The following is a 25,484-nucleotide window of genomic DNA, read 5'->3' as shown; positions in this document are numbered from 1 at the left end:
TTATTCCTTGCTATAGTCTTGCTGACTGTGCTCCCCTCTCTCCCCAATGCCATAGATGTTCTCTGTCTACCTTTTAGAATTTTCTTCCCTTTAAATTTGTTTCTCTCTGTCTTCTTGTTGGTTCTTTCACTCCTGTATTCATTTATTTATGTTGTAGCATGATTTTAATATTGGTTGGAAAGGATGCTCATGGTCACTCTGAACTTCTGTACTCTACTCCATCATCTTGGCTCTCCCCTACCCCTCTCCCCCCACTGTAGTTTAATCAATAATATTAGGTTTATTTTCATTTTATAGTGACATTGAATCAGATTTTTAGCTCTGGTTCAATCAATAAACACTGCTTAAACTTGTACTTTAATTTGATATTTTTATTTTAATAGAATAGGGATATCCACTTTTGTCTACCTAAGCAAAAAAGTGAGTATTGTAAGAGTAAATTGTTTCAGATGGCTAGGTGATTTCTGTGACAAGGATTTTATTTTACACATTTTTATATTGTTCTAGAAAAAAGTCAGCAAACTATTATTTATTAAAAGTCTGTCAACTATTATTTATTAAAATATATTATGTTTAGGAATAGGGATATCAAAAAAGGAACAAAAATAGTCCTTGACTTCAAGGAATTTGTGATATAATGGAAAAGATGACAAACAACTATATACAAACAAGCAATATACAGGATAAATAGAAAGTTAACAGTGGGGGAATAGAATTTAGAAGAATTGGAAAAGGTTTCCTTTGCAAAGCAAGTTTTTAATTCAAACTTGAAGGAAGCCAGGAAAGCTAGGAAGAAGCAATTAGTAGGGATAACATTTACTCCATGAGGGATTGCCAGTGTAAACATTTGGTATCAGAGATGGTTTGTATTTTGGGAGAATAGAAGGGAATCCAGTGTTACTAGATCAAATAGTAATAGTAAAAGGCGGTGAGAGTGTTAGATGTAAGAAGACTGGAAAAATAGAGAATATTGTGTTACTTTATGAAGACTTTTGAATACAAGATGATTTTATATTTGATCCAGCAGAAACTAGAGGCTTCTGGACTATATAATGCAGGGAGGGTAGTAGAGTAAAACTTTCCCTTTTGGAAAATTACTGGCAGCTGAGTGGATGATGGATTGGGGCTTGCGAAAGGGATATAAATAGTATATTATAATAATAATTTAGTCATGAGGTGATGATGGCCCATATAATGGTAGTAACATTGGATAGGTGAGAATTGGACATGCAAGGGATGTGATAAAGGTAAAATTAAGAGATCTTGGCAACAGATTAGATATAGGTGGTGAGAGAGAATAAGGACTTGAGGATGACATCTATGTTGTAAGCCTAGGAGAACTGGTTGGATGGTGGTGGCCTTAGTAATTATAGGGAAGTTTGGGAGGGGGTTAGATTTTTATTTGGCAGTGGCGAGAGGAATTACGAGTTTAGTTTTGGATATGTTGAGTTTAAGATGTCTCCAGAATATTCAATTTGAGATGTCTACTAGAAAAATGCAAATGAGAGACTACGGTCAGCAGAACAGTTAAGACTAAGTAAATAAATTTGAGGATCATTAGCATAGAGATGATAGCTGAATTTATTGGAGCTAAAGAAATCACCAAGTAAATGTATAGAGGGAAAGGAGAAGGGGAAAGATAGCCATGATTAGACATGTGAGATGGATGAAAATGGAACAAAAGGATTAGACAGATACATAGGAGCACGACCAAGAGATAGCAGTGTCTGAGTCTAGAGAGAAAATGGTATTAAGAAGAAAAGGGTGATTGACAATATCCAAAGCTACTAAGAGGTCAGGAATGATAAGAATTGAAAAAAGCCCATTAAATTTCCCAGTTATGAGATCACTGGTAACTTTAGGGAGAGCACTTGCAGTTAAATAATGAATTCAGAAGCCAGAATGTAAAGAGATAAGAAGATACTGAGACTAGAGAAGTGGAAGTATCTTTTAAAAATGGATTTTTTAATGTCCCTGACCATAAATATAGGCAAGAATGGATTGGGAAAAAAGACTGAGAAAATTCAAAGAGTATATTTTTCTCATAATGTGAATAGAATGATGTCTAAAGGATATATTAACAGTAGGAGAGCTGAGAGTATAAATGCAATCAAAAAATTAAATTCTCAATCTTACGTTCATTATAAAAGTATGTTGCTCACAAGTCTCTAACTTTATCATGGAGATTTTATTAGCATGAAGGACACAGATAAAGACATATATATGTTTATATATACATATATACAGTGTATATGTATTCAATATATATTTGTATATTAAATATATCTTTATATATTTAATATAATCAAACTGAGTGTAGAACTGGAGAATATATATTACTTTATTTTTATAGCATATTAATGTAATTATAAAAATTATTATATTATATATAACATATATTAATATATGTATATACATATTTATGTCTAAATATTTAGACAAAATTAAATGATGAGTTTAATTAACTATTCATTTCTATTTTTAAAAATCTTAATAAGCCAAATCAATCCATTTATTTTGTGGTATGGCTAATTTTTGTTATTCCACAAAAGTATCTCATGTGTTCATTAAGATCAAATTATCTTTAACTTGATGGATATTCATTATTTTACATTTGATGGATGTCAATGCTTAAACACATTGCTTGCTTTTATAACCAAAATGATTGAATTGATGGAAAAGCACTTGTTGGGAGAAGAGGATGGACAGAGTTGAAGATAATATAAACAAGAAATTATAAAGGAGAAGCAGAGAATCAATTTCATCAGGTTTATAAGATAAAATAAAGATGAACTGGGCATATGGCGAAAGTGAGGACTTTACATATTTCCTTGGTAGATGATATCAAGAGAACTAGGGAAAGAGTCACAAAATTAGGTACATGCTCTGTTCTTTGTGGGAGACTGTACATGATTCACACAGGATAGGCAGACAAAGGTGAGTTGAAATGAGCTTCCTTGAAAGTGATATGTTTCTAAAACATGGTTTTTTTTAAATGTTTCTAAAATAACTGAGATATCATCTCATGCCCATCAGCTCTTTAACATGAAAAAAAGAAAGTGATAAGTGTTGGTGGGGATGTTGAAAAACTGGCACATAAATACATTGTTGGTGAATCTATGAACTGATACAACTATTCTGGAGAGCAATCTGGGACCATGCCCAAAGGGTCATCAGGGTATGCATTTCCTGAGACCCAGTAATATGATTACTAGGTATGTTATCCCAAAGAGAAGGGAAAAGGACCTACTTTAAAAAATATAGCAGCCATTTTTGTAGTGGAAAAGAACTGGAAACTGAAGGGATGTCCATCAATTGGGCAATGTCTGAGCAAGACATTGTATGATGGTAATGGTATACTATTTTGCCCCAAGAAATGACGAACAAGACAACCACAAAAACCTGAAAAGACAATGAATAATGCAAAGTGAAATAAGCAGAAGTAGAATGTTGAACACAGGAACAACAATAGTGTATGGTGATGTGAATGATTTAACTATTATCAACAAGGTAAGTATCAAGGAAAACTCTAAGGGAGTCATAATGAAAAAGACCATCCACTGCCATAGAAAGAAAGAATGAATGCAGACTGAAGCATATCATTCTTCACTTTATTTCCTTCTTGAATTTTTCTCTAGTGTAAACAATATGTGTTTTATTTGACAAGACAAATATGGAAATATGAATTGGATGTTAACATGCGTTTAACCTATATGATATTACCTGCCTTCTTGGGAAAGGTAGAAGGGTGGGAGGGAGGGAGAGAACATGGATTATAGTATGTCAAAAATTTATTACTAAAATTACATTGATATATAATCTGGAAAAATTATTAAGAAAAACAGGGAAAAAGCGATGAAAGTGATGGGTTTCCTCTCTTGGAAATCTTGAAGCTAAGGCTGTATGGTCATTTGTTGGTGCTGTTTTAGTAAGGATTCCTTTTATCTATTGTTTGAACTATATGACTGTTGACGTCTCTCTCAACTCAAATTTTGTACCTTTGGAGTGAATATCAAGGTTGAAGAAATTACAGATTCACCTAAGTATTCCAAAATAAATTAACCAGATGGGTAAACACTACCAAAACATCATCTTAGATTCTTTTTCTCTTCAGGGAACCATAGACAGTTCAAATACTCCTTGTGCATTTAATATAACATTCAATTTAAAATGCATCTGTGCTGTCTACTACAATTTTGGTGATGAGATTCTCTTAACTTAGATTTGAATCACAGCTTATCCTTCATCCTCAGGATGATGATCCTATGCTTAAGATCTTTCTGATTTAGAATAACTTGGCACAGCTTCAGTTCTACTTTCAAAGTCTTCAAGAAGCCAGGCTCACTCCAATGCGACAAAGTGACATTAGAATAGGACTTCAGTGAGAAGTCAACTTTCTCATATCAAATAAACCTTTTGAGAATGGTTTATGCAAATCTTGGGGTTTTCCTTTAATAATAATAATAATAATAAAGATGAGAGAAGAATATTTAGGCAATGGTAGAAGATTCTCTGCTACAGATTGTGTATTCATAGTCACACTACTGAGAGGTATAAAGAATTCTCCATCCTACTGTATCTTTTGTTTGTTGATTTAAAAAATTGTCCAAAACAAATGACTTTGGAAAACTAACTTAAAAGCTTTCTTCCAAAGTGCATAATAAGCAGTTTTTTAATGCTCCCTAATGCAAAAGACTAATCTTGGCAACATCAACATTTTCCTAGTGATGTTTTATGACTTCAGGGGAACACCATGATTTTTAAAGAATATTAAAAAGTGCATTTTTCAAAAGGCAAAGGAGAGACATGTATCTCTAAGCAGGTTGTGGTATATCAGCAATAATGATGTATAGAGAAGGGCTATAGAACACATAATAAAAATATTGCGTGTAGCATTCATTCCAGGAAATATAACCGTAACAACATCAGTACAAAGAGATGCCCTATAGCAGAGGGGGCAGAAGATTGCTTATGAAACTAACAGGCTTGGATTCAAATCTTTCTATTTATATATACTATTTGGGTGACTGGGGGAATCATTCTAATTCTCTGTGCCTCAGGTAACCATTTTTGGTGTGGGCTTATGGTTTCATTGGTACAGAGAACTCCTAATGAGGAGGTATTCTGTACTAATTCAGTTTGATATTTTCTCTGGAACTTATTTTATTAGTGAGAAATTAAGTGACATATACAGGATAATATGGACAGTATATAGGAGGCAAGATTTGAAGTAAAGCCTTTCTGTCTCTCAGGATATAAATCTGTCCACGTATACCATGCTACCATTTCCCATTCAAATTATGAAGACTTTAAATTACAGACAAATTGCTTTATATCCATCAATGTAATATATTTTATGGCAGGAGTTAAACACACTGATGAAAACAATGATACTACTTGTTTTCCACACATACTTCAAAAAGAGATTAGAAGATGAGGTTTTACTGGAGGAAAAGCTTTTTCACACCATAAAAAGGAGTTGCTGGTGGGAAAATGGTAGATGAGAAAACCATTTTTAACAATAAAAAAGAAATGTTCTAATTGTGAGTTACATTTAAAATAAGTATAGATATTTTAAACTTAAATTAAGTGTAGGTAATTTAAAAGGTAGGGAGAAAAATGAATAGGAAATCAAATGGTTCAGGTTACTATATATAATATATATTAATGTCTTAATCAGATTGTTAAATCTATTTGTAAAATTAAGATTCTAAAACAATCGATGGTGCTTATGAGACCTTAGTTTTCAATAATTCAGAAAGTTCATGTGGCCCCAGATGGCTGAGCTAGCTCATATTTAAAAGATAACTTGAGTCTAACTACAATCATTCTGCATGAACCTGAATAAGAATCTATTCTAAAATATCTCAAGTGGCATCCAGCTTTTACTTGAAGACCTCCAGGGAGGAAACTGCACTAGTATCTAAGGCTTCCTATTTCCCCTTTGAATGGCTTCTTCCTTTTCTAAACATGAAGACTAAACCCAGCTCTGTGAGCATCCTGCTGTTTTTTCTTGTTAAATTGGCATTCTAGCATGTAGCAAATAGAATAAATTAGTGGTGAATTAATTTGGAGCAATGCTTTCCTTTGGTTCTTGTAATATTTTGGATGTTCCAACAAGCAAATTAAGCACTTAAATTGTGATCTCCCAGGCTTACTTTTTTGGCCAATTCTTTCTTTTATTTAATGTATGAGATGATGTCTTCTTTTGAATATTTCACTGAAAAAGATGTTTCGGTCTCCTTAGATATAGTGTGTGTGTGTGTGTGTGTGTGTGTGTGTGTGTGTGTGTGTGTGTGTGTGTGTGTGCATTTCATTACCCAGAGCCACCTGAAAAGTATGTTCTTCTGGCAGCATAGTTTTCCATGATTTGCTGTCAGATAGCATGAACTAAAAATCATTGGTGTTAAAATGATGAATGATACTATATGGCAGCAAGCATGTTAGGATAATTGAAAGCACTATTTGTTTTTCTGGACATGAGTCAATCTAGTCTCTGCCTCCTATTCTATTCCAGGCCAAGTTCACTGTCCATCTGCAAGAACTATCTGAGATGTAAATACTAATGGCACAATCTATTTTACAAGTTGAAATCTGGACCATATTTTTTTTTCTGTACCCCTTCCTGCTGTTCCCAATGTAAATAATTAAGCTGGTCTAATTTGAATTTTAACAATTTCCATAAAAAACCTATTTGGTATTCTAGAAATCAGTGCAATTAGTACGATGTCATCAGCAAATAGAAGAATTCAGAGAATCTGACCATCTGAATGGATTTCTTCCATTTGGAATATACATAGGATATCCTCCAGGACACTGGCAAAAACTCCAGGGGTACATTTGTCTTCCTATTTTATATCTCTATTATTACTTTTGAATAATTTTTATGATTATAATTGTTATACATTGATGATCACCTCATGAAACTATGTAGAATTCCATTAATTAATCAAAGCTACTCTGATGTAAAAGTTCAAAGTGAAATTTATTTTAGATATATTTGTATTATACTTCCATTGAGAGGCACTCTGTCAAACCAGTACCATAACTCTAACCACAATGGAGGTTACTTGAGTACTAGCCATTGCATACATATTTATAAATTCCATTTTTAAAACTTTGACTTTCTCTTGAAATTACATAAATTAAAAGCATTATTAAATATGTTCAAATATTAAAAAATAGCTTTATCATTCAGTTGAAATTGTTCTGTCTAAAGTTACCAACAAACTTTTAAATGATAAAATCTTTTCTTAAGCCTCATCTTTCTTGACTTCTATAGATTGTGACCCTTCTCATTCTCTTCTCAGAAAAAAAAAAAATTCTTTTCTAAGTCTTCATGACACTCATCATTACTTTTTCTCCTTCTTATTTGATTGCTCTCTTTTAGTTTCCTTTACTAGGATCTTTGTCCAACTTATGCTGATGAAATGTTAACTTCCCCGCAAGGCTTTGTCTTAGAACTTCTCTTTTCCCTTTGTACTATTTTGCTTGGGGATTTCAACAGCTCCAGTGGGTTCAGTTATCATCTTTAAGTACATTGTTCTCAGATCAATTTATCCAGACTCTATATTTCTCCTTAACTCTAGTCTCATATCATCAACTACCTTTTTGACATTTCATAATGTATAATTTTAGATACTGAAAATTCAACATGTCCAAAACAGAATTCATTATCTCTTGCCCCCACTGCCACCCACCAATTCCTTCTCTTTTTCCATACTTCTTATTACTGTCAAGAGTAAGATCATCCTGCCAGTCTCCTAGACACACAACCTTCTCTTCTTTTCACTTACACTCACCATGTTTATCTATTCTATTCTGTTGTAATTTCTTGTTCCTACTTTTCACATCATTACTCAATTTTTTCTTATCTCCCCTCACAAAGTTGCCATCCTGGTAAAGGGTCTCCTCATCTCTTACATAGGCTACTTGGTCTCCTTTCAAGTCTCTACACTTCAGTCAATATTCTACTAAACTGTATGATCATGTCACTAACTTACTACTCAATAAACTCTAGTGACTCTGTAACTTCCAAGATGAACTATAGAATGTTCTCTTAGGCATTTAAAGTCCTTTTTGACTGGGAAACCTACCTTATTTATCATCTTATATTTTATTCTCCTACACACTCTCTACTTGGCATTTTCTCTCACACAACACTCCTCCTGACTATGAATTTGCACTGATTGACCTTCAGTGCCTGGAATACTCTCTTTGCTTATGTCATTAGATAACTCTGAGATTCTCTGGCTTCCTTTTAGAAAATTCAAATTGAATGGTCTTTGAGAAGCCTTTCCTTGCTGTCCACTGATCATTGTTAGCATGTTCCCTCAGAGATTACCATTAATTTATTAAATAATTAGAGAGATTACATAGATATGTACACACAGACATATATATGTATGTGTATATAAGTATATTATTATATATAATATGCACTTAGTAAATTGAAGGTAAACTTCACAAAATAAGATATATGCATATACATGCATACATACATTTATGTATACAGATATGCATATATTTGTAAACCTGCATATTTGTTTGCATGCATATTTGTATTTGGTTACTTGTTTTCTCTCCTCTGAATGTGAGCTCTGTCTTTGTAAAGACTATGCACTTGTTTTTGGGCAGTTTTTGTTTTATTTTGTTTTGGAATCTTAAATATGTAATACAGTGCCTGATGAAGAATAAATGCTTAATAAATGTCTGCCAAATGACTGACTTTTGTTTCAACAATTTTTTGGACCTCAAAGATACAGCATAATCTGGTTTCTAGAGCTATTTAAATTGGTCCTAATAGAGTCATCATAAGAAAAATAGGTAGTACAATGGATAGTGTTTGAACTTGGAGTTATGAAAATCTGGGCTCAAATGGATTTTTTCCTAGCTGTGTGACACTAAGCAGATCACTTAACTTATCTGCTTCCATTTCCTTATCTATAAAATGGGGCTCTACATGTACTGAGCTCATAGTTTTATTTTGTAATGTGCTCTCCAAGCTTTAAAGAGATTTATAAGTGGTAGTTATTATTATTATTATTATCATTATTATCATCATTACTATTAAACTGGGATTGTACAAACATATAGAGGTGATTTACTTTTAAGGATCTATTTTGCCTGTAAATCTAGAATGATTAATCTGTTAATATGAAAAAGGCAGACAATTAAATATGGGATTAAATTCTCAAACAATCTCGTTTTGGGAAGGTCAGCTGGAAAAGGGTGAAGGAATAAACATGTGAATGGGGAGCATTCAAGAGGAGAAACTGAGATATTAACTTGGCTTATGGGTCATTAAAAATAGCCTATGAATCTTATTCAGGATTTCAAGACAACATTAACCAAATAAGGCAAAAAAAAAGTAAGCTGAATTCCAGTTTTCCATAGCATTTGAAAGGAAAAATATAAAATCCCAATTGACACAATTTTACCATTTCAAAAACTGAATAAGCACTGTTGAATTTGTTTGATTATTCAATAGGAAGAATTTGAGAGATAGGGTAATGTAATTTGCATAAAAATGTAACAGTGACATTGATGTTTATAAAGACCATCAAATGATGTCAAAACACAATGTGGTTCTGTGATGGGTTCTCTTTCTTGAAAAAAAATAAATTTGATTCCCAATTATTATTTATAACATTCTGCTTCCTTCTGTGAAGATAGTGCTGAAACCAATTAAGAGCATTTCATTCAGATTCATACTTTCAGTCTTTTCAAACAACAAAATGAGTCTACTGAAGTAAAGGTTTTAGGAGTAAATACATAAAGCCGATGTAGGGAAAGCTTTATAAAGAAACATGTCATTAGATAATTTCATGTTGCTGTAATTCTAAAATTTAATGCACATATCTATCTAAGGTTTGATTCCTCTTTTACCACTGCATAGCCATATTTTAATTCCATTTCTACATCCTGGAATTGAATGAATCTCTTCCTATCCCTTTGGATCTGTTCCTATCCTTTAATTTTCTCTGTCTTCCACTGCATTCACTTACCCTCTTCATCTAGTGGTTTTCTATATTTATCTGAAAAACCAGAAGGATTTTCTTCTGCTTTTCAAAGAGTTTGGAAATTGCTTGTACCTACCCACTCACTATCTTGTGGTGGCAAGCAGCTCTAACTTCCACAAGATTTAAAGAAGCATTAAAAAGGAATTAGGAATTCTATCACAATCCTTATCAATCTGTCTTTTTCTCCCTCTTTCTTTCTTTGTTTCTCTACATCTGTCTCTCTTTCTTTCACTCTCTTTCTGCATTCCTTTTTATTTTCCCTCTCAATATCCCTATTAATAAGGCATTAGTTTTATTAAAAAAAAACTAAAAATATTTATGCTTGTTACATTTATGAGTCACTTACTTGCCCAGGTCTTGCATTTTCACATACAAAAGTGTCATAGAACACAGCAAATTGTGGAGCATTGTCATTGACATCCAAAATTCTGACAAAAACTGCTACACGAGTTGTTTCTTTTGGGTTGTCTAGGAGAATGAAAAGAACACTTTGATTTACAATGAATAGAAATATATAGACACTAGTAGGAATATGTCAATGGTAGAGATAAGGCGGAGAAATGTCCCCAGTGCCAGAATTAAGTTTTTGTTTTTATTTATTTATTAAGTGAAAATTAGAATATTCACATTTAAATAAACATAATTTCTGCTCTATTATAATACAGCAAAATGTAACACATTAAAATAGCGTGTTGCAATAATTAAATAGCAATGATTTTAATTATTTTGGGACTTTTGCATTATTCTGGAAAAAATACATTTAAGCAACTAATGGAAATATTTCCCCTTATAATATAGTGGTAATATTTTGTTTAATAGTTTGGTTCAAAGGCAGCATGTAAACGTGAAAACCCAAAATAAAATATGTATAGTATTTATTTGAGGCATTAGTTCAAACACACGTAGTCACCTAAGAATCTGCTTATTTTGAGCATTAATTATAGGCAAGAAATGTGATATAATTGAGGAACAATACGATATAAGGTACTGAGAAGTCTTAGTGCATGTTTAAGCTCTTTAAGTTTAAAACTACACTTAGATGAAGCATATGCATCTGAATAAGGACTATGCAATTTACAACTGTGACTTTGGGCAAATCACTGGAATTCTCTGGAAATCATTTGTAAAATGAGAAGGCAGATCTAAGTACCTGAGGACCAGAGATCTTAAAAGGAATATTAAAGGCCATCTAGTTTAACCTTCTCATTTAAAAGATGAGCTTATCTAAAGTTTAGAGAGGTTTAGTGCCTTGCCCTCAGTAACATAGGCAGTAAGCCTTAGTGGCAGCATCTGAGCCTCGTTCCTCTTAAAGTCTGTATGCTTTCCACTGCCAAGGTCTTTCTTTCATTTCTCTTTCTCAGACCATCTGGATATGTTATTCTAAAATATTAAAAATGTTATTATTACCTTTATAGTTGTTAATAGCTGGAATTGTACTGTGCTAGCCTATTCCCTGCTTATTCCTCTTCAAGGAAATATAGTGATAGGGCTTAGACCTGGGATGCCATTGGTTTTCTCCTAGATAAAAAAGCATCCCATTTCAATGGTGGCAGGCAACTTCTCTGAAAGGTATACTCTTAAGAAATTTACTCAGAGTTGAATGCTAAAGTAGCTTGTCTACAGAAACAGTGCCGAAATGTGTCAGGGGCAGTATCTGAACTCAATTCTTACAGCCTTGAAGGACAACTCTTTATATATTATGCCCTGCTGCATCTCAAAGAGGTATATTGTTACCAAAATGATAAAATCATTGAAATTTTCAATTTGCATAGCCTGACATTAATACTTAGGGCTAAATAGCTGAGTAGTTATTTGCAAGAACATCCAGAACATGATTTGAATTAGAATTATGAAGGAAAAAAGACTTGGATCTAAGATCTCAAATCTATCACTTAGTATCTGTGTGATCACAGACAAGTTAATTAACCTCTGTGGACCTCAGATTCCCCCCCCCCCTTTACAGTACTTTCAAACTCTAAATCTATTGTCTTGTGATTTTAAGTCTCCGCATTTCCTCTGTACCAATTCATATTCATCACCTTTTTTCCAGGACCTGGCTCAAGTCTCATCTGGTCCATACAATCTCTTTTGATCACTTCTTTCTTATTCCACTTTTCAAGGTCTTGCTATTCATATATTGAGTCAATATTATAGCTTTCATGCTTGTGGTCTCTCTGTTCTATTATGGATCAAATGCAAGAATATTTTGGATCTTCTTTTTCTCTGCCTCCTTCCTCTGCACCTCTACTTTGCAGTTATTGGGACTTTAATATTCTTTTAGGAGAGAAAGACTCAGCCCATCCTTAGACTTTTATTATCCTATGCTTAGAAGACTTGTTTTGCATATAAGAGAAACTTTTGAATTGCTCCATTTATTGTTGTATATAGTTATGTGCAAAAGGCACATGGTGGGGGGACTGAAAAAATATGTATAGAAGAATAAGGGGATGAGATTTCCTTTCCCGCTGCTGTAGGTATGTTCAAACATCACTTTGCAATGGAGGAGCATCATGCTCAATGGAAAACCAAGAGAACCTTGGAGGAGTTCAACCAAACATCCCTTTCCCTTGTTCTCTGGCATCTGTTCCACAGATGCCCTTCCTTTTTTTCATATACATAGTGATAATCACCTCCTAAAATCCTGATGTAAGGAAAACAGTTCCATTGGTAGCAGGTCTACTCTTTCTACCACAAAGAATACATGAGAAGCAAAGGCATTTTCCCTTTCTCTGTAGCCTCTATACCTAAGAAGACGCCTGGAATAGTGGATAGAATACTGAGCATAAAGTCAGAATGAAGTGATTCCAAATCCTGCTTTAGACACTTACTTGATGTGTGACCATAATAACCACTGCCTACCTAAGTTTCCTCAATTGTAAAATGGAGATCAGAATAGCACCTACCTTAACAGCATTGTTGTGAAGATTAAGTGATATAATACCTGTAATGTTGCTTAGCCCAGTTCCGGGCACACAGTAAGCATTTAACATATGCTTGTTTCTTGCCTTCCCTTTTTATATGGAACTGGAACTTAAAGGTGCTTCATCACTGTGTTGACATTGGAGTCTTCAAACCAATAGGGAATTCACAAAAATAGATGTACCACGCAATGCATCAAGACTCAATTTACTTAGTCAGAATTTGGCATTTCAGTTCAAAATAAAAAGGGATCCAGACTAGACAATCTCTTAAGTCTCATCTGGCTTGTACCTCTTCTATGTTTACATCATACTTATGTTCCATCCGGTAACCAAAATACTTTACATTTTACATTCTGTTACACTTTATAGTTTACTCACAATAGCCCTGAGAAAGACTCTTAATTTGTTCTAGAAGTAGAGTTCATTCACTCATAAAAGGTCACTGTAATTTTTGGTCTGACCTCATCAAATAGCATCTTTAATAATGTTTTTGGAAAATGATTATTTGTATTATTAACTTCATTTCACCAATGATAAATCTGCGGCTCTGGGAGTCATATAGCTAGTAAATGGCAGAAGCAGACTTAGAGCTTAACAACTTCATCTTGTTACTTTTGCAATAGTCTCTGGCAAGAGTGTTCTGTGGAAAAAACTTGAGCCAGTGTATTGAGACCAGTTTAATTCTCATAATATTTCAGAATAGAAGAAAAGAAGAAAAATATAGTCTTAAACCTTTGTTTCAATGATCAGTATTAACATGAGAAACTTTCCTTAATCTCCAAAAACATATTCCTGGAGCTCTGCCTACAGAGCTACACAAAGAGAAAACTCAAGGTAATTATCCAAAACATACAGGTGCTTAACATTTTTTGGTAATAAACTGTTTCTTTCTTCTTAGGTTAGAATTTATGATAATAAGTATCTGTAAGTATCTGGTTCCAGCAAATAAATTCCTTTAAACAGAGCCACCACCTTTAGAATTTACTGCAATGATAATAGTTAGATCCATCTAGAGAAATGTGTCGGGGGCTGCTAATTTGGTTCTACTAACAAATGTTAATTTGCTCTAGTCACTAGGGTCAATTCAGTCATTATAAGTAGCCATAATTTTTAGGCTGGCCTCACCAAATGGCATTTCTAATGATATTTCTGAAAAAGAAAACTGAATTTGGAATTCAGCCATGATCCAGTACATCAAATAGTTCACTGGGTACAAGTATTTGTCACAGACTATAATGAATAGAGAACCTGAGAATTTAACTCTTGGGCCTGTGGCAGGCACGGTGACACATTTAGCAGCAGTGTATTTTTATATCTCCTTAACACACTCAGGGGTTTTAGAGCATGACACATTTACCATAAAGCACAAAGCTTAAGGCCAGGTGAAAACAATCCCCTATGTGCTACTTCCTCCTCTCCCCCATTCCATTTAACGTGCAGTACAGCTTAATGGGATCCTGATTCCACACGCTTTGGCAAGTATGCATTTCAAACAGTTATTTTTCAGATTGATATGACTTAAGGAAAGAAAAGTTGAGTTCTTTTGTTAAAAAATAAAAAGAAAATAAAAAATGAAGGAAATTAGCATAGTTTATTTTTAAAAACAAAGCCCTAATTATTTCTACTAGGTTTCAAAGTTAATTTTCTCAAACTCTCTGAATCAGGAAATGCCATTAATAGCTCCTTTGGTGCAGAGGAAACCTTAACACCACATTTAGTGTATAAAATGACATGGCCACATTAAGTGGCCAGAGTGGAACACCTAACCTAGCCTGCTCTCTCCCTGGGAACATTCAACTCAGCTGCTGCTTCTCCACTGGAGATGGCCACAAAGGCACTCCCTTGGAAAGAAATCTTTTTTAAATGTTATTTTAAAATAATTATCTTTTTTTTAAATTGAGCCTGAAGAGGTTGACCTCTTCCAATCTGTAGTTTCTCGGGGCTCAGAAGCCATCTGGCTGTGCCAATGACAATGCTGTTGTTTCCCATTTTGGGAGAGAGGAGCAAAAGATGTTTAGGTCCATTTTATTTGATCCAAGGCTAAAATGAAGAGAAGGCACAGTTCAATACCTGAGTCTGAGAAGGTACTCAGCTCAAACTATTCCTTTACCTTCTTGAAAATTTGACCTTGATAATTTCTTTTTGATCCACTTGTGTTCTTTCATTCTTGCTTTCTTAATGCTTTATTTTTATTGAGTGACATCTAGACAATGATTAACTATACTTAGAAGGAAGAATCAGTGTATTTCTTACCAAGACAGCTCTTAACAACACAAAGATTATTGAGAAAATAATCATCTTAACTTAGTACAGATTTGAATATACTGTCTTTATGACAAAGATGGAAAGGTCTTCAGAGGCCATCACACTCATCTTTCAGATGATGAAATTGTGGTTTAGAATGACTGGTAATTAAATGACTAGGTCAGAATTTTAATTCAGACTTTTTAACTCCAAATTAATCACATTGCCTGGGGAATTAATATCTAGTGAATCTTTTGGGGTTAAATTTACACCAAAAGATTATATTTATGAATTATCTGATATATAATTATGCAATAACAACTTTGCTTAGATATAAATATTCATAAATTTCTGAAAGAAACCTTTAATAGAATGACTACCACCCACTTTCAATAAAGTCATTTAAGTAGTCTTACTGATTTCAGCTGCTATCACACTAAGATTGTGCCATTGAGATATTTCACGGTCAAGTGGCTTTGATGTATAAATTGATCCATTTCCAGAGTGTATATTAAAAATCCTGTCAAGATCAGTATGACGATCCAAGGAAAACCTGAACAAAATAGGCAAAGAAAAAGAATTTGACAAAAGAATGGTACATTGACATTCAGTACAAGGAAATCCATATGTGTACACGCAAACCACATATACAATAATTCATGTAGATGCACACATATAAGAATTATCATCATATATTTAATATGTTTAACTATAGTAAAACTATGTTCCTTGATCCTTTTATATATGAGCTTATGAAATTATTTTTAGTAGTTTACCATACTTGAATCATCGTCACCATATTAGATATTCACTTGATTCATGCTATTAAAAATCTTTTTTGATCTTTAAAGTGAACCTATATTGACCAAAATTATTTTCCTAAGTGTTCCCATGTGTATAGAATTTAGAAATCAAAATTAAATCTTAAAAGCCTAGAGTTAACTGTTTGTGTCTTGATTTGAATAACAAACTAGTGGCCTTAAAATATTAATCATTATGGTTTTATTTGGGCAAGAAAAAGGATAGAATCTATTCAAGCCAATGATTATTAGGGTTGAAAGTGAAGTAAAAATAAAAACATTTAAAAGCAAGTTGTAAAAAAAAAAGTTTACATCTGCAATAAATAAACATTTAATGGAAAAATCATCAGCAAGCTCATTAAATGAATTAATTTTCATGTCATGATTGTGTATGTTATGTAAATAAGATAATTTCTATTATTCCCTTCTCCATTTAATCGGCCCCATTGAGTTAATGAATCTTAAATACTTTTTGTGTTTGCATGACTTTGCTATGTAGAGACTTATAGATGTTTTTATTGTATTTCAAACTCTCATAAACATCCCCTTGTAGTTCTTAGTTTTCAAACCTACCCCCCCCAAATAAACAAGAGTATCAGATGCAATCTTCCCCCCCCCCTTTAACCATTAGCATCTATCTTGTAATCTATTCCGAGGTAGAATAGAAATAACAATTAGAGACTTGGGATTAAGGGATTCACAGATCTGGAAAAGTTATCTTAGGTAAAATTTGAACACAGAACCTTCCATCTCCTATCCACTTTCTATCTACCACCTAGCTGTCCCCAAGGAAAATACTTAAAATAAGTACATAAAATCTTGCATTTGTCTGTTGAAAAGGAATAGCACTCATGAAATATTACAGTTAAAAAGGCAACATACAAAACATTTTGTCTTTTTGAATTTTTTTGTTAAAACTAACTGTAGTGAATACATTTAAAGTTATGTTATTGAAGATATTTGTATAAAGTGACTATATAGGTAGACCTCAAATCCTGAGTATATATATTTTTAATAATTAAATATAATATTTTGGACAGATTTGACAGTTATTTTTTAGTCAATTTTCAATCAAGCAGATTTAATGACTTGAAAAATTCCTTCAAATTTGAAGCTTTCTTTCCTATTATGATTGATTTCATTCAAAAAGTTTACCATTCAACAACCAAATGGGGATATTCTATATTCTCTGAATCTCATTTTCTAAAAGGCATTATTTTTTAAATTCTATACCTTTGTTTCTACCATTTCTTTATCTTCGAATGCCTTTTCCTCTAAAATGCCTTTACCTCTAAAAATCCATTTTTCCCTTCAAGTTTCAGATCAAACAGTACATCTTCCACAAAGCTCTCCCCCATTACATTAGAATGCAGGGATCTTTCTCCTTTGTCCTGAATTCCTCAAGATTACAAATATGCTGTGTTTATTTGTGTACCTGTATTATCTCATTCAACATACTATAATTTTTTAAAGGCAGGCTGCTAGGGCTGTTCCTTACCTATCCTGTATCTTCTGCCACTTTTATTATTATTCTTTGTTCACAGGAAGAGCTCGATAAATGCTTTTTGAGTGATTGGAAGGAATTACGCTTCCATATCTATAATCTCTTAAATATTAACAAAAAGTTCTCCTACTTTCTTATAAAAATAATCACGAGATTCATGTCAATAAAACAGCAGGAGACATCTGCAGTTTTTTGCCATTGTATTTGCCATCAGTTAATCTATGTTCCATGCTGAATTCTTTAATGACTTTCAAGTTTAAGAACAATAATGAAGCAGCTGAAGATGAATAATGTGATGATGTGTGTACTATAGTGACAGCATTTTGTTCTAGTTAAACAAAGATGATAGAATTGGGTTTCTGTATGTTTTTAATCCTCTTTAAAACTCTGAAATGTCAGCAAACTTTAAGCTACTGGATTTATTCATTTAGAAAACAAATTTTAAAAACCTATACACTGATCATCATGAAGAAGTGCTGAGTGCTGTTTCATGGAGCCATCTTAAAACATTACTGCCATAATTGGTGCTTTAAACCAAGATCCTTGCAAAAAATCAGGCTTTCTTTTAGCATTTTTGAAGCTAATTTTGATTCTTCCTGAATTTATTATCAAACCATTTTCATCCAAAGACACTTAATTTCTTGTCTTTCCCACAGAACAAGTTAAATGTAAGAGCTTTTCACTTTGTATGTGGCCAAAGAGCAAAATCAATATCTGTGCAGTAATTCTTGTGATTGATAAAGTCATCTTTATTTCAGAAAGTCAAATGGCATATATTCAATGTTACTAATAATGATAATAATAGTTAATAATTTTATAGTGTGTACTATGTGCCCCAAATCTTTGCTACCTGATTTAGCTCCCTTTGAGAGTGGTACTTTTTTCTCCATTTTACAAATGGAGTCAAACAAAAACAAATGTTTTGCCCTGAGTCACACAGCTAGTAAGTTTCAGAGGATAAATTTGAATTCAGGACTTCCTGAATCTTAGCCCAACACTCTACCCACTATAGCTACTAACTGCTCCAATATATTTAATTCCTCTTTTATATAATTCAGGAAAAGAAGAAACACACACACACACACACACACACACACACCCTTCTCTTATCATATAACTCTGAAGCCTATTTCAGATATTTTCCTGTATATAATATTTTCAGTGAACTAGGTCAATCAAAATCAGCCATTTCTAGTTATCCCACTGAACAAATCAATGTGCTAGGTACTGACTGAGATATTCTCAGGAATATTTCAAAGGCAACCAGTCATATTATTTAAGGTGAAATTTCTCTAAATGTGACTAAATATCTTGCCATAATTCATTTAAATATATTTAAATAGAGTTAATTTTGATGATTCAATTAAATACAGATTAACCATATAGCTAATATGGAGTTGCTCCAGGCACAAAGAAAAAGAAAAGAAATGAAGTATCAGTCTCTGCTTTCAAACAGTATAGACGATAATTGACATAAATAGACATTCTACCAAAATACCCAAGCTCCAAAGCAGAATTTTGAGATTTCTCCAAGGTCTTGAAGGAGCAGAGGGATTTCAAAAGGTAAAAATTCAGAATTATGGAAAGCGGCTCTAGGCTTCCATTTTAGTCATGATGCATGAACAAAGACAAACTAATATGAAAGGGCAGGATAAGGACAAGGAATATTTAGAAGCCTATTTTCCTTGTAATGTAGAGTATAATGAAATGGAGAAGAGGGAGATAAGGTTAAAATATAGGTTGGCAAGAGACAGTGGAGGTGCTTAAATGTATTTGTTATCAAGCATGCAATGAGGGGCTTGCAAAGGCTTTTTGAGTAAAGACATGGCATGATCGTAGTGGGGCATCATGGTAATTACACAGGCACTGAAGGATGTCTGGAAAGGGAATAGTTTGGGAAGGGAAAGATCAATTAGGTTCAGAAGAGAGTAAAAAGGGATAATAATTAAGGGAGTTGCAGTGTTAATAGAATGAAGGGAACATATGTGAGAGGCATTGTGATGAAAGAAAAGACAGGTCTTAGCAACTGATTGTTGCTATTTTCTGGGATCACAAAAATAATCACTAAATCAAAAGCAGGTGTGAAAATTAATAAGACGCATCCCCTTATCTAGATATGGCTCCATCTGAGGAAGCAATGGAGAAAGAAACATAATTGACTGAAAAAATACAACGTTTTTTTTTTTCAAAGACAAAGACCTAAGGGAAAAGTTAGAAGATAGAAAGACAGTGCAATTTAGGAAAGGATAATCATGGGCATATTATGTTGCCAGATTTGGGTTATACATGTCTGTGATCTCACATTATTCTTCTAGGGTATGGGAAAAAAAAAAAAGATTCTCGAATGTTTCAATCACTGCTGGTAGAACTGAAAAGGTATTCTGATGGCTTATATGGTACCAACAACATTTATACCTAAGACACTATATAATTGTGATGGAATTTGGATTTTTTTGTTACTTAAATCCTTGTTCTGAGAGACAGTAAAGAACTGGCTTAGGAGTAAGGAAAGAATTTAATTCAAATCCTACCCCTGATAACTATTGGTTGTGTGACCCTGGTCTGTGAAATTCTCCAATATTCTAATCTGTGAAATTCTCCAATATTCTAATCTACAAAGCATGGTTTCACCTGCCTAAAAAGAAGGATTAACCTTATTGGGTAATCCCTGTACTAGTGGAATCACAGAAATGTTCTACAAAAAGAATGTCCTTTAAATTGTGAATCTTATTTTAAATCTATTCATAGTTATTCTTAATAGAACATTTTGAGAGTCCTATTTTATAGTGAAGGTATAATGATAGAAGAGAAAAGAATATTTTAAAAAATTAATTGACTATGTATATGGTCTTAGGTATTCAAATCATAAAACCATCATTTAAGCACTTCTATCCACTTGGTGGCAGTATAGTCTAATCATAGCAAGCAAGATGATCTAAAAACAAGAAGATAGTCACATACTGGAAATACCTCTACATTTAAATTTTTGATGCAACTACTACAATTAGGTAAGTTATACTATCTTGTACATTTCTTTATCTCTATTTTTCCTCATCTGTAAAATGGACATAAAGATATTTACATAATCTGTTCATTAGGCTACTTTAAAAAAATCTTTTTATTATGAATAAGGCCTTGAAGAAACAGAAATAGGGCATATATTACACACCAATATTACACATCATTCTGGTTTTTATATGTAATATAATAAAATACATCAAATAGAAATTGAATCTTAACTTGGAAATTTAAGTATTAAGATTTATTAAGTATTTTTAAGGTATATTTATACAGGAAGATCATAGGTAGTATGAATCTGGAAATTTACTTAATGATTTTAGTGATTCTAAAATGTTCTTTGGCTCAAAGACCCATCTTTTTACATTTTTTCCAATGATACTCTATTGTTGCAAATCTTGGAGCATCAAAATTTCTGATGAATAAAAGTTTTAGATTATTCAAAGGAAGATAGGGATAATAGTCATAGTGGATACATTTAGATTATAATACATTTCCAGTGACAACCTATGCATAAGGAATGATAATAGAAAATATATTTTCAGTAAAATGGATTATAGAAAAGGAGGTGAACTGGTCATGTGTTAAGAACCAGGAATGGTTAATAAGAACTTTTCAAAAACATATACATTAGGCATATATATATACATATATATACACATGTACATATATACATGTATATATATATATAATGTATTTGGAGAAATGCTTTAATTATGCAATTGAATCTAATATAGAGAATAAATGAAGAACATCGACAAGAATTGCACAGTTTGAGAAGGCATAGATAAATGGTATCTGCAATGAAAAGAGAATAACTCCATCTAAGAGATCACAGATCTATTGACATATGTTTACATAGCATCAATCAGTATAATTTGATCAATATTATAAAACACGCTATGTCTTTGGATCATAAGCTCTGGAAGATCCATACCAAACAGGAACGTTTTAAAATATGTGCTAGGAAATGACTTTAATATATGGACCAGCTCAGAGTGTCTTATAATAAGATTGGACACAAATGATTATTTTTCAATTCATAGCAACTCTCAGTGATCCTTTATAAATTATTAACAGGGTTGTGTTGGTAAAGAGAGCACCCTGTTAGATTAAAGTTCAATAAAATATTGAAAGATGAAAATGGGACATGGAGAATCAAAGATTTACTATTTAGACGAAAGCAACTAATCAATTAAAATAGCCAGTTTAATCAGCTCTTTGCCTGTATTCACAATTGTGTAAGTCAATGTAAAGAGTGAAGTCAAGGCTGCACATAGCTTCCATTAAAGGTGACCAAATTTAAATTTGTAACTTTTTTTCTCTACAAGTTGTCTTAAGGCTATAAACAACATGGGAGAAATAGCATTGGCCCTGTTGTCTCAGTAATTAAAGGAAGTTTTCAAAATAAATTGTTCATCCCTTTTAAGTGACAGGACATTAACATGGTGTCAAACTAGATGTCTTTACACTGGGAATTAAATGTTTGATGATTGTTAGTATTTCTCCCAAATGCTCCTACCTGTATTACTCTTTTAAAAAATGTAAATTAAAAAAGGAGGCTAATTAGGCTCCTTCACATAGATATCAGATAAGTGGTAGCCTGGCAATTTAATAGTGCTCTTTACATCTTACATAGTTATACTTTTCTTTTAACTGAAATATTCAATTCTCTATATGATTTTTGATTTCCATAGCAAAATATAATTTTGTACAATTTTCTGTGTCTATAGGGAAATATCATAAATAGCAGGCAAGTAAACGCTTGGGGAAATTAAGTAGGACATTTTTCAGTGATTTGCTAGACTTGTCAAGAATTTTATTTTAGAGCTAGAAGGAAACTCAGAGATCAATCTACACCAACTCTCTCATTTTACAGATGAGGAGACGGAATCCCAGAGAAGTTAAATATATTGCCTGGGGTCACACAGTAAGTGTGTGGCAAAAGCATGAATGGTCATGGTTCAATCTAAATCACAGGAGCTATGTTTCATATTAGTTTTCCAATCTCATGCACTTTTTCTTCTCTACATTGTTATTCTTTGCTGTGATTTAATTTAGTCTTGAGATTTCATTGGTGCAGTCAAATGTAGGGGAGGAAAATCCCTCTATAAATGTAGATAGGTTATTACAGTAGCCAAGTTTTGATCTTAGAGAATTGGCTACTACACTTAGAATTTAATTAATTTGCCCTTGGTTACACATCCAGTGTGTATCAGATGTGGGACTGGAACTGAGGCCTTTCTAATTCCAAGACTGGCTCTTTTGTCTCCCATACCATTTGCTTTCCTCATACTATACTTTATAATCAATCATTAACAAACATATTCCAATGTGGAATGAAGTAGTCATTATGAATTTGTCCCAGATTGGACAAGCATCAATATCAATTTTAAAAAGTATTCATTTGGAAAGTGTTTTACAAGAGTCATGACAAATTATTAAGTATTTCTCATCATAGGACTTAAATCTTGAAGTATAATGGAAGCTTCACTGGAAAAGGAGAGAGGAGACATGAAATTTAGTTATATCAATTAATTTCTCCCACATTTCCTCAGAAATCTTGCATTCTTTGACATTCTCCATCATGCCCTAGTATAAGTACATTCCTGCACTCCCTCTCAGTTTCTTTTTTCTAAGTAGTCTTTATTACACGTGGGCAGATATTGTTTTTCTTTGTTTTTGTATTTGTATCTCTAGCATTTATCATGGTTCTGAAACATGGTAGCTGCTTAATAACTGCTTATTGACTATCAATGTTAGTGTACACTTATATGATCTTAGACAAGTTACTTAGCCTCTCTATATCAAATCATTCAATTTTAAAATGAAGGGATTGAATTGATTAATTAAATTATAATGTCTCTTTAAGTTATAAAATTATGTTTGTCATTAGTGAAAAGGAATTCAGAGTCTTCTCTCCTCAGGATATTCACCCCTTTCGAGGTGATCAATTTCACACACTCTTCAGTCTGGCACTTTTTCTATAGTGCCAGCCTCTATTGCATAAGGAAGTGGCAAAACATTTAGAAATTTGGACAAGTAACCTTACTCAAGCTTATTCAAGAACAAAAGCAAAAAAAATATAGATGCTTTATCAAATATAGGATATTTAAGTAGGCTACTAGTTAGAGATGTGGAATTTAATTTACAAGAACTGGGTTCTATTAACTTTTCTGCCCCTGAATATTTCCCCCAAAGATGTTTTAGTTCTCAACAAGCTCTTCAGAAAACAAAATGTATGCATGACACGCTTTTAAATTTTAACTAAATCATCAGTTTCTTCTCACATAGAAAATTGAATTGACACTTATAAATTGGACAGCATACCTTTGATTTTTTCTAGTAAAAATTACTAAATTCTTTCAGTCTTAATAATACAAACTTCAAAATTATGAAAAATGTCTCAAATAAGAATACTGTCATATGAGATAAAATCAAGTGAGTCAAGTTGGGATGGAAGGGGGAGTAGAAGTATACACAGTTACAAAACTATTGAATGTCAATGACAGACCTAGAATTGAGCAAAAATTCAATTCTAGTGTCCATTCCCAATTTATCAATGAAAAATCTGAGATCCAGAGAATTGAAGAGGCTATCCCAGAGCCATTCAGTTGATCAGTAGCAAAGCAATCTTCAAGCTTCTGAAGGGTCACTGCATAGAAGTGTTTTGAATTATTTTTAGACATATGCTAGAATGAATGAAGGGCAATAGATTAAAATTTCAGAATCTCAGATTTAAGTTTAAAGGGAGGAAAAACATCCTAATATTTAGAGTAATCACAAAGTGGAATGGGTTTCTTTAGAAGGAAGAATCTTTGCACTGAAGGTCTTTAAGTAAAGGATGGTTGATCACTTGTCAGTTACATTGTAGAAGAGAGTCTCTTAATTAGTTATTTGTACTACTGAATTCATGAGGTTCCTTCCAACTCTGAGATTATGTGCTAACTTCCACATAAATATTAGATATCAGAAGAGGATGTTAATGCAAAAAGCAGGATGCACACTTTTAAAAAGAAATAAGAAAAATGAGGCTAACAACAACAACAACAAAAACAAAACCCTAGGTTGAGAGAGAGTGGAAAATGGGCATGGGGACAGCAGGATGGGCAGTTCACTTTGGGAGAAAGAATAGTCTGAGTACTATTTATTTAGTGGTGCTGGTGGGAGAGGGGAGGCAGCTACATATATTAGTTTTGAAATTGCATGAAGATCTATGATTTAGGGAAAATAGTAGTCTTAAAAGTACTAGTTCCTTTGAATCTGTTAGTTTTATTAAATTTCTAAGCAATTTCTTTAAAAATGGTCTTATTATATTTTAATACAAGTTCAAATCAAATAGAGATATACTTGTTTTCCTTTCTGCTTTATCATGGACTAGACAGTTCTCCCAAGAGGTTAACTCTTATTGAAGAATAGTTGAATAAAGTCAGAAGATTCATCAATAACACTAAAAATTTTAGGAGAGAATTCAAAGAATGAAATAATTACCTAATGGGGCTAGAAGCAGAATCTGGGTCTCTTGCCATCACAGTACCAATAATAGTTCCCACTTCAATATCTTCATGAACTTCAAATAGGTAAGAAGATCTACTGAAAACGGGGGGCTCATCTACATCCTCTACAGATATTTTCACAATAGTAGTATCTTTAAAAGGCCCCAGATAATAGAAACGTGGATCCACATGAGTGTTTTCTGCCTCAACCTTCAGAGTATAGAGTCTTCTGCTTTCATAATCAAGAGGCTGTGGAGAGAAATATCAATGATATAGAGGAAAAACAAACTATCCTTCTCCATTAAGCTAAATTATTATTTTTTAAAATTGTGCACAGAATTTGTTTTGTATTCAAAATATTTATCCCAAATCTGAATAAAGATTTGCCTTGTTTAGATAATATGTTTACATATGTTACAATTAAATGGTTATTCTAATAAAGAATTAATACATTTAATTCATAAAAAACATAAAATTTT

The 25,484-nt window shown here is 32.8% G+C and overlaps 1 protein-coding gene across 2 annotated transcripts in view; it reads right to left on the bottom strand.

Annotated features, from left to right (window-relative positions):
* The window catches only part of LOC100015273 (cadherin-10), a 298,482-nt gene that overhangs the window by 17,622 nt on the left and 255,376 nt on the right, over positions 1-25,484 (bottom strand). For both annotated transcript variants that reach the window (XM_007486838.3, XM_001364738.4), the window contains exons 7-9: positions 25,001-25,254; positions 15,604-15,740; positions 10,369-10,490 (exon numbers count right to left, since the gene is read on the bottom strand). In XM_007486838.3, coding sequence (XP_007486900.1) covers positions 10,369-10,490; positions 15,604-15,740; positions 25,001-25,254 — 513 coding nt within the window. The remainder of the gene's footprint in view (positions 1-10,368; positions 10,491-15,603; positions 15,741-25,000; positions 25,255-25,484) is intronic.

The sequence above is a fragment of the Monodelphis domestica genome, chromosome 3, assembly GCF_027887165.1.
Source record: "Monodelphis domestica isolate mMonDom1 chromosome 3, mMonDom1.pri, whole genome shotgun sequence".
In the NCBI taxonomy this organism is placed as follows: Eukaryota; Metazoa; Chordata; class Mammalia; order Didelphimorphia; family Didelphidae; genus Monodelphis; species Monodelphis domestica.
Note: the sequence above shows the minus strand (reverse complement) of the source record. Positions and strands in the feature narration are given on the sequence as shown.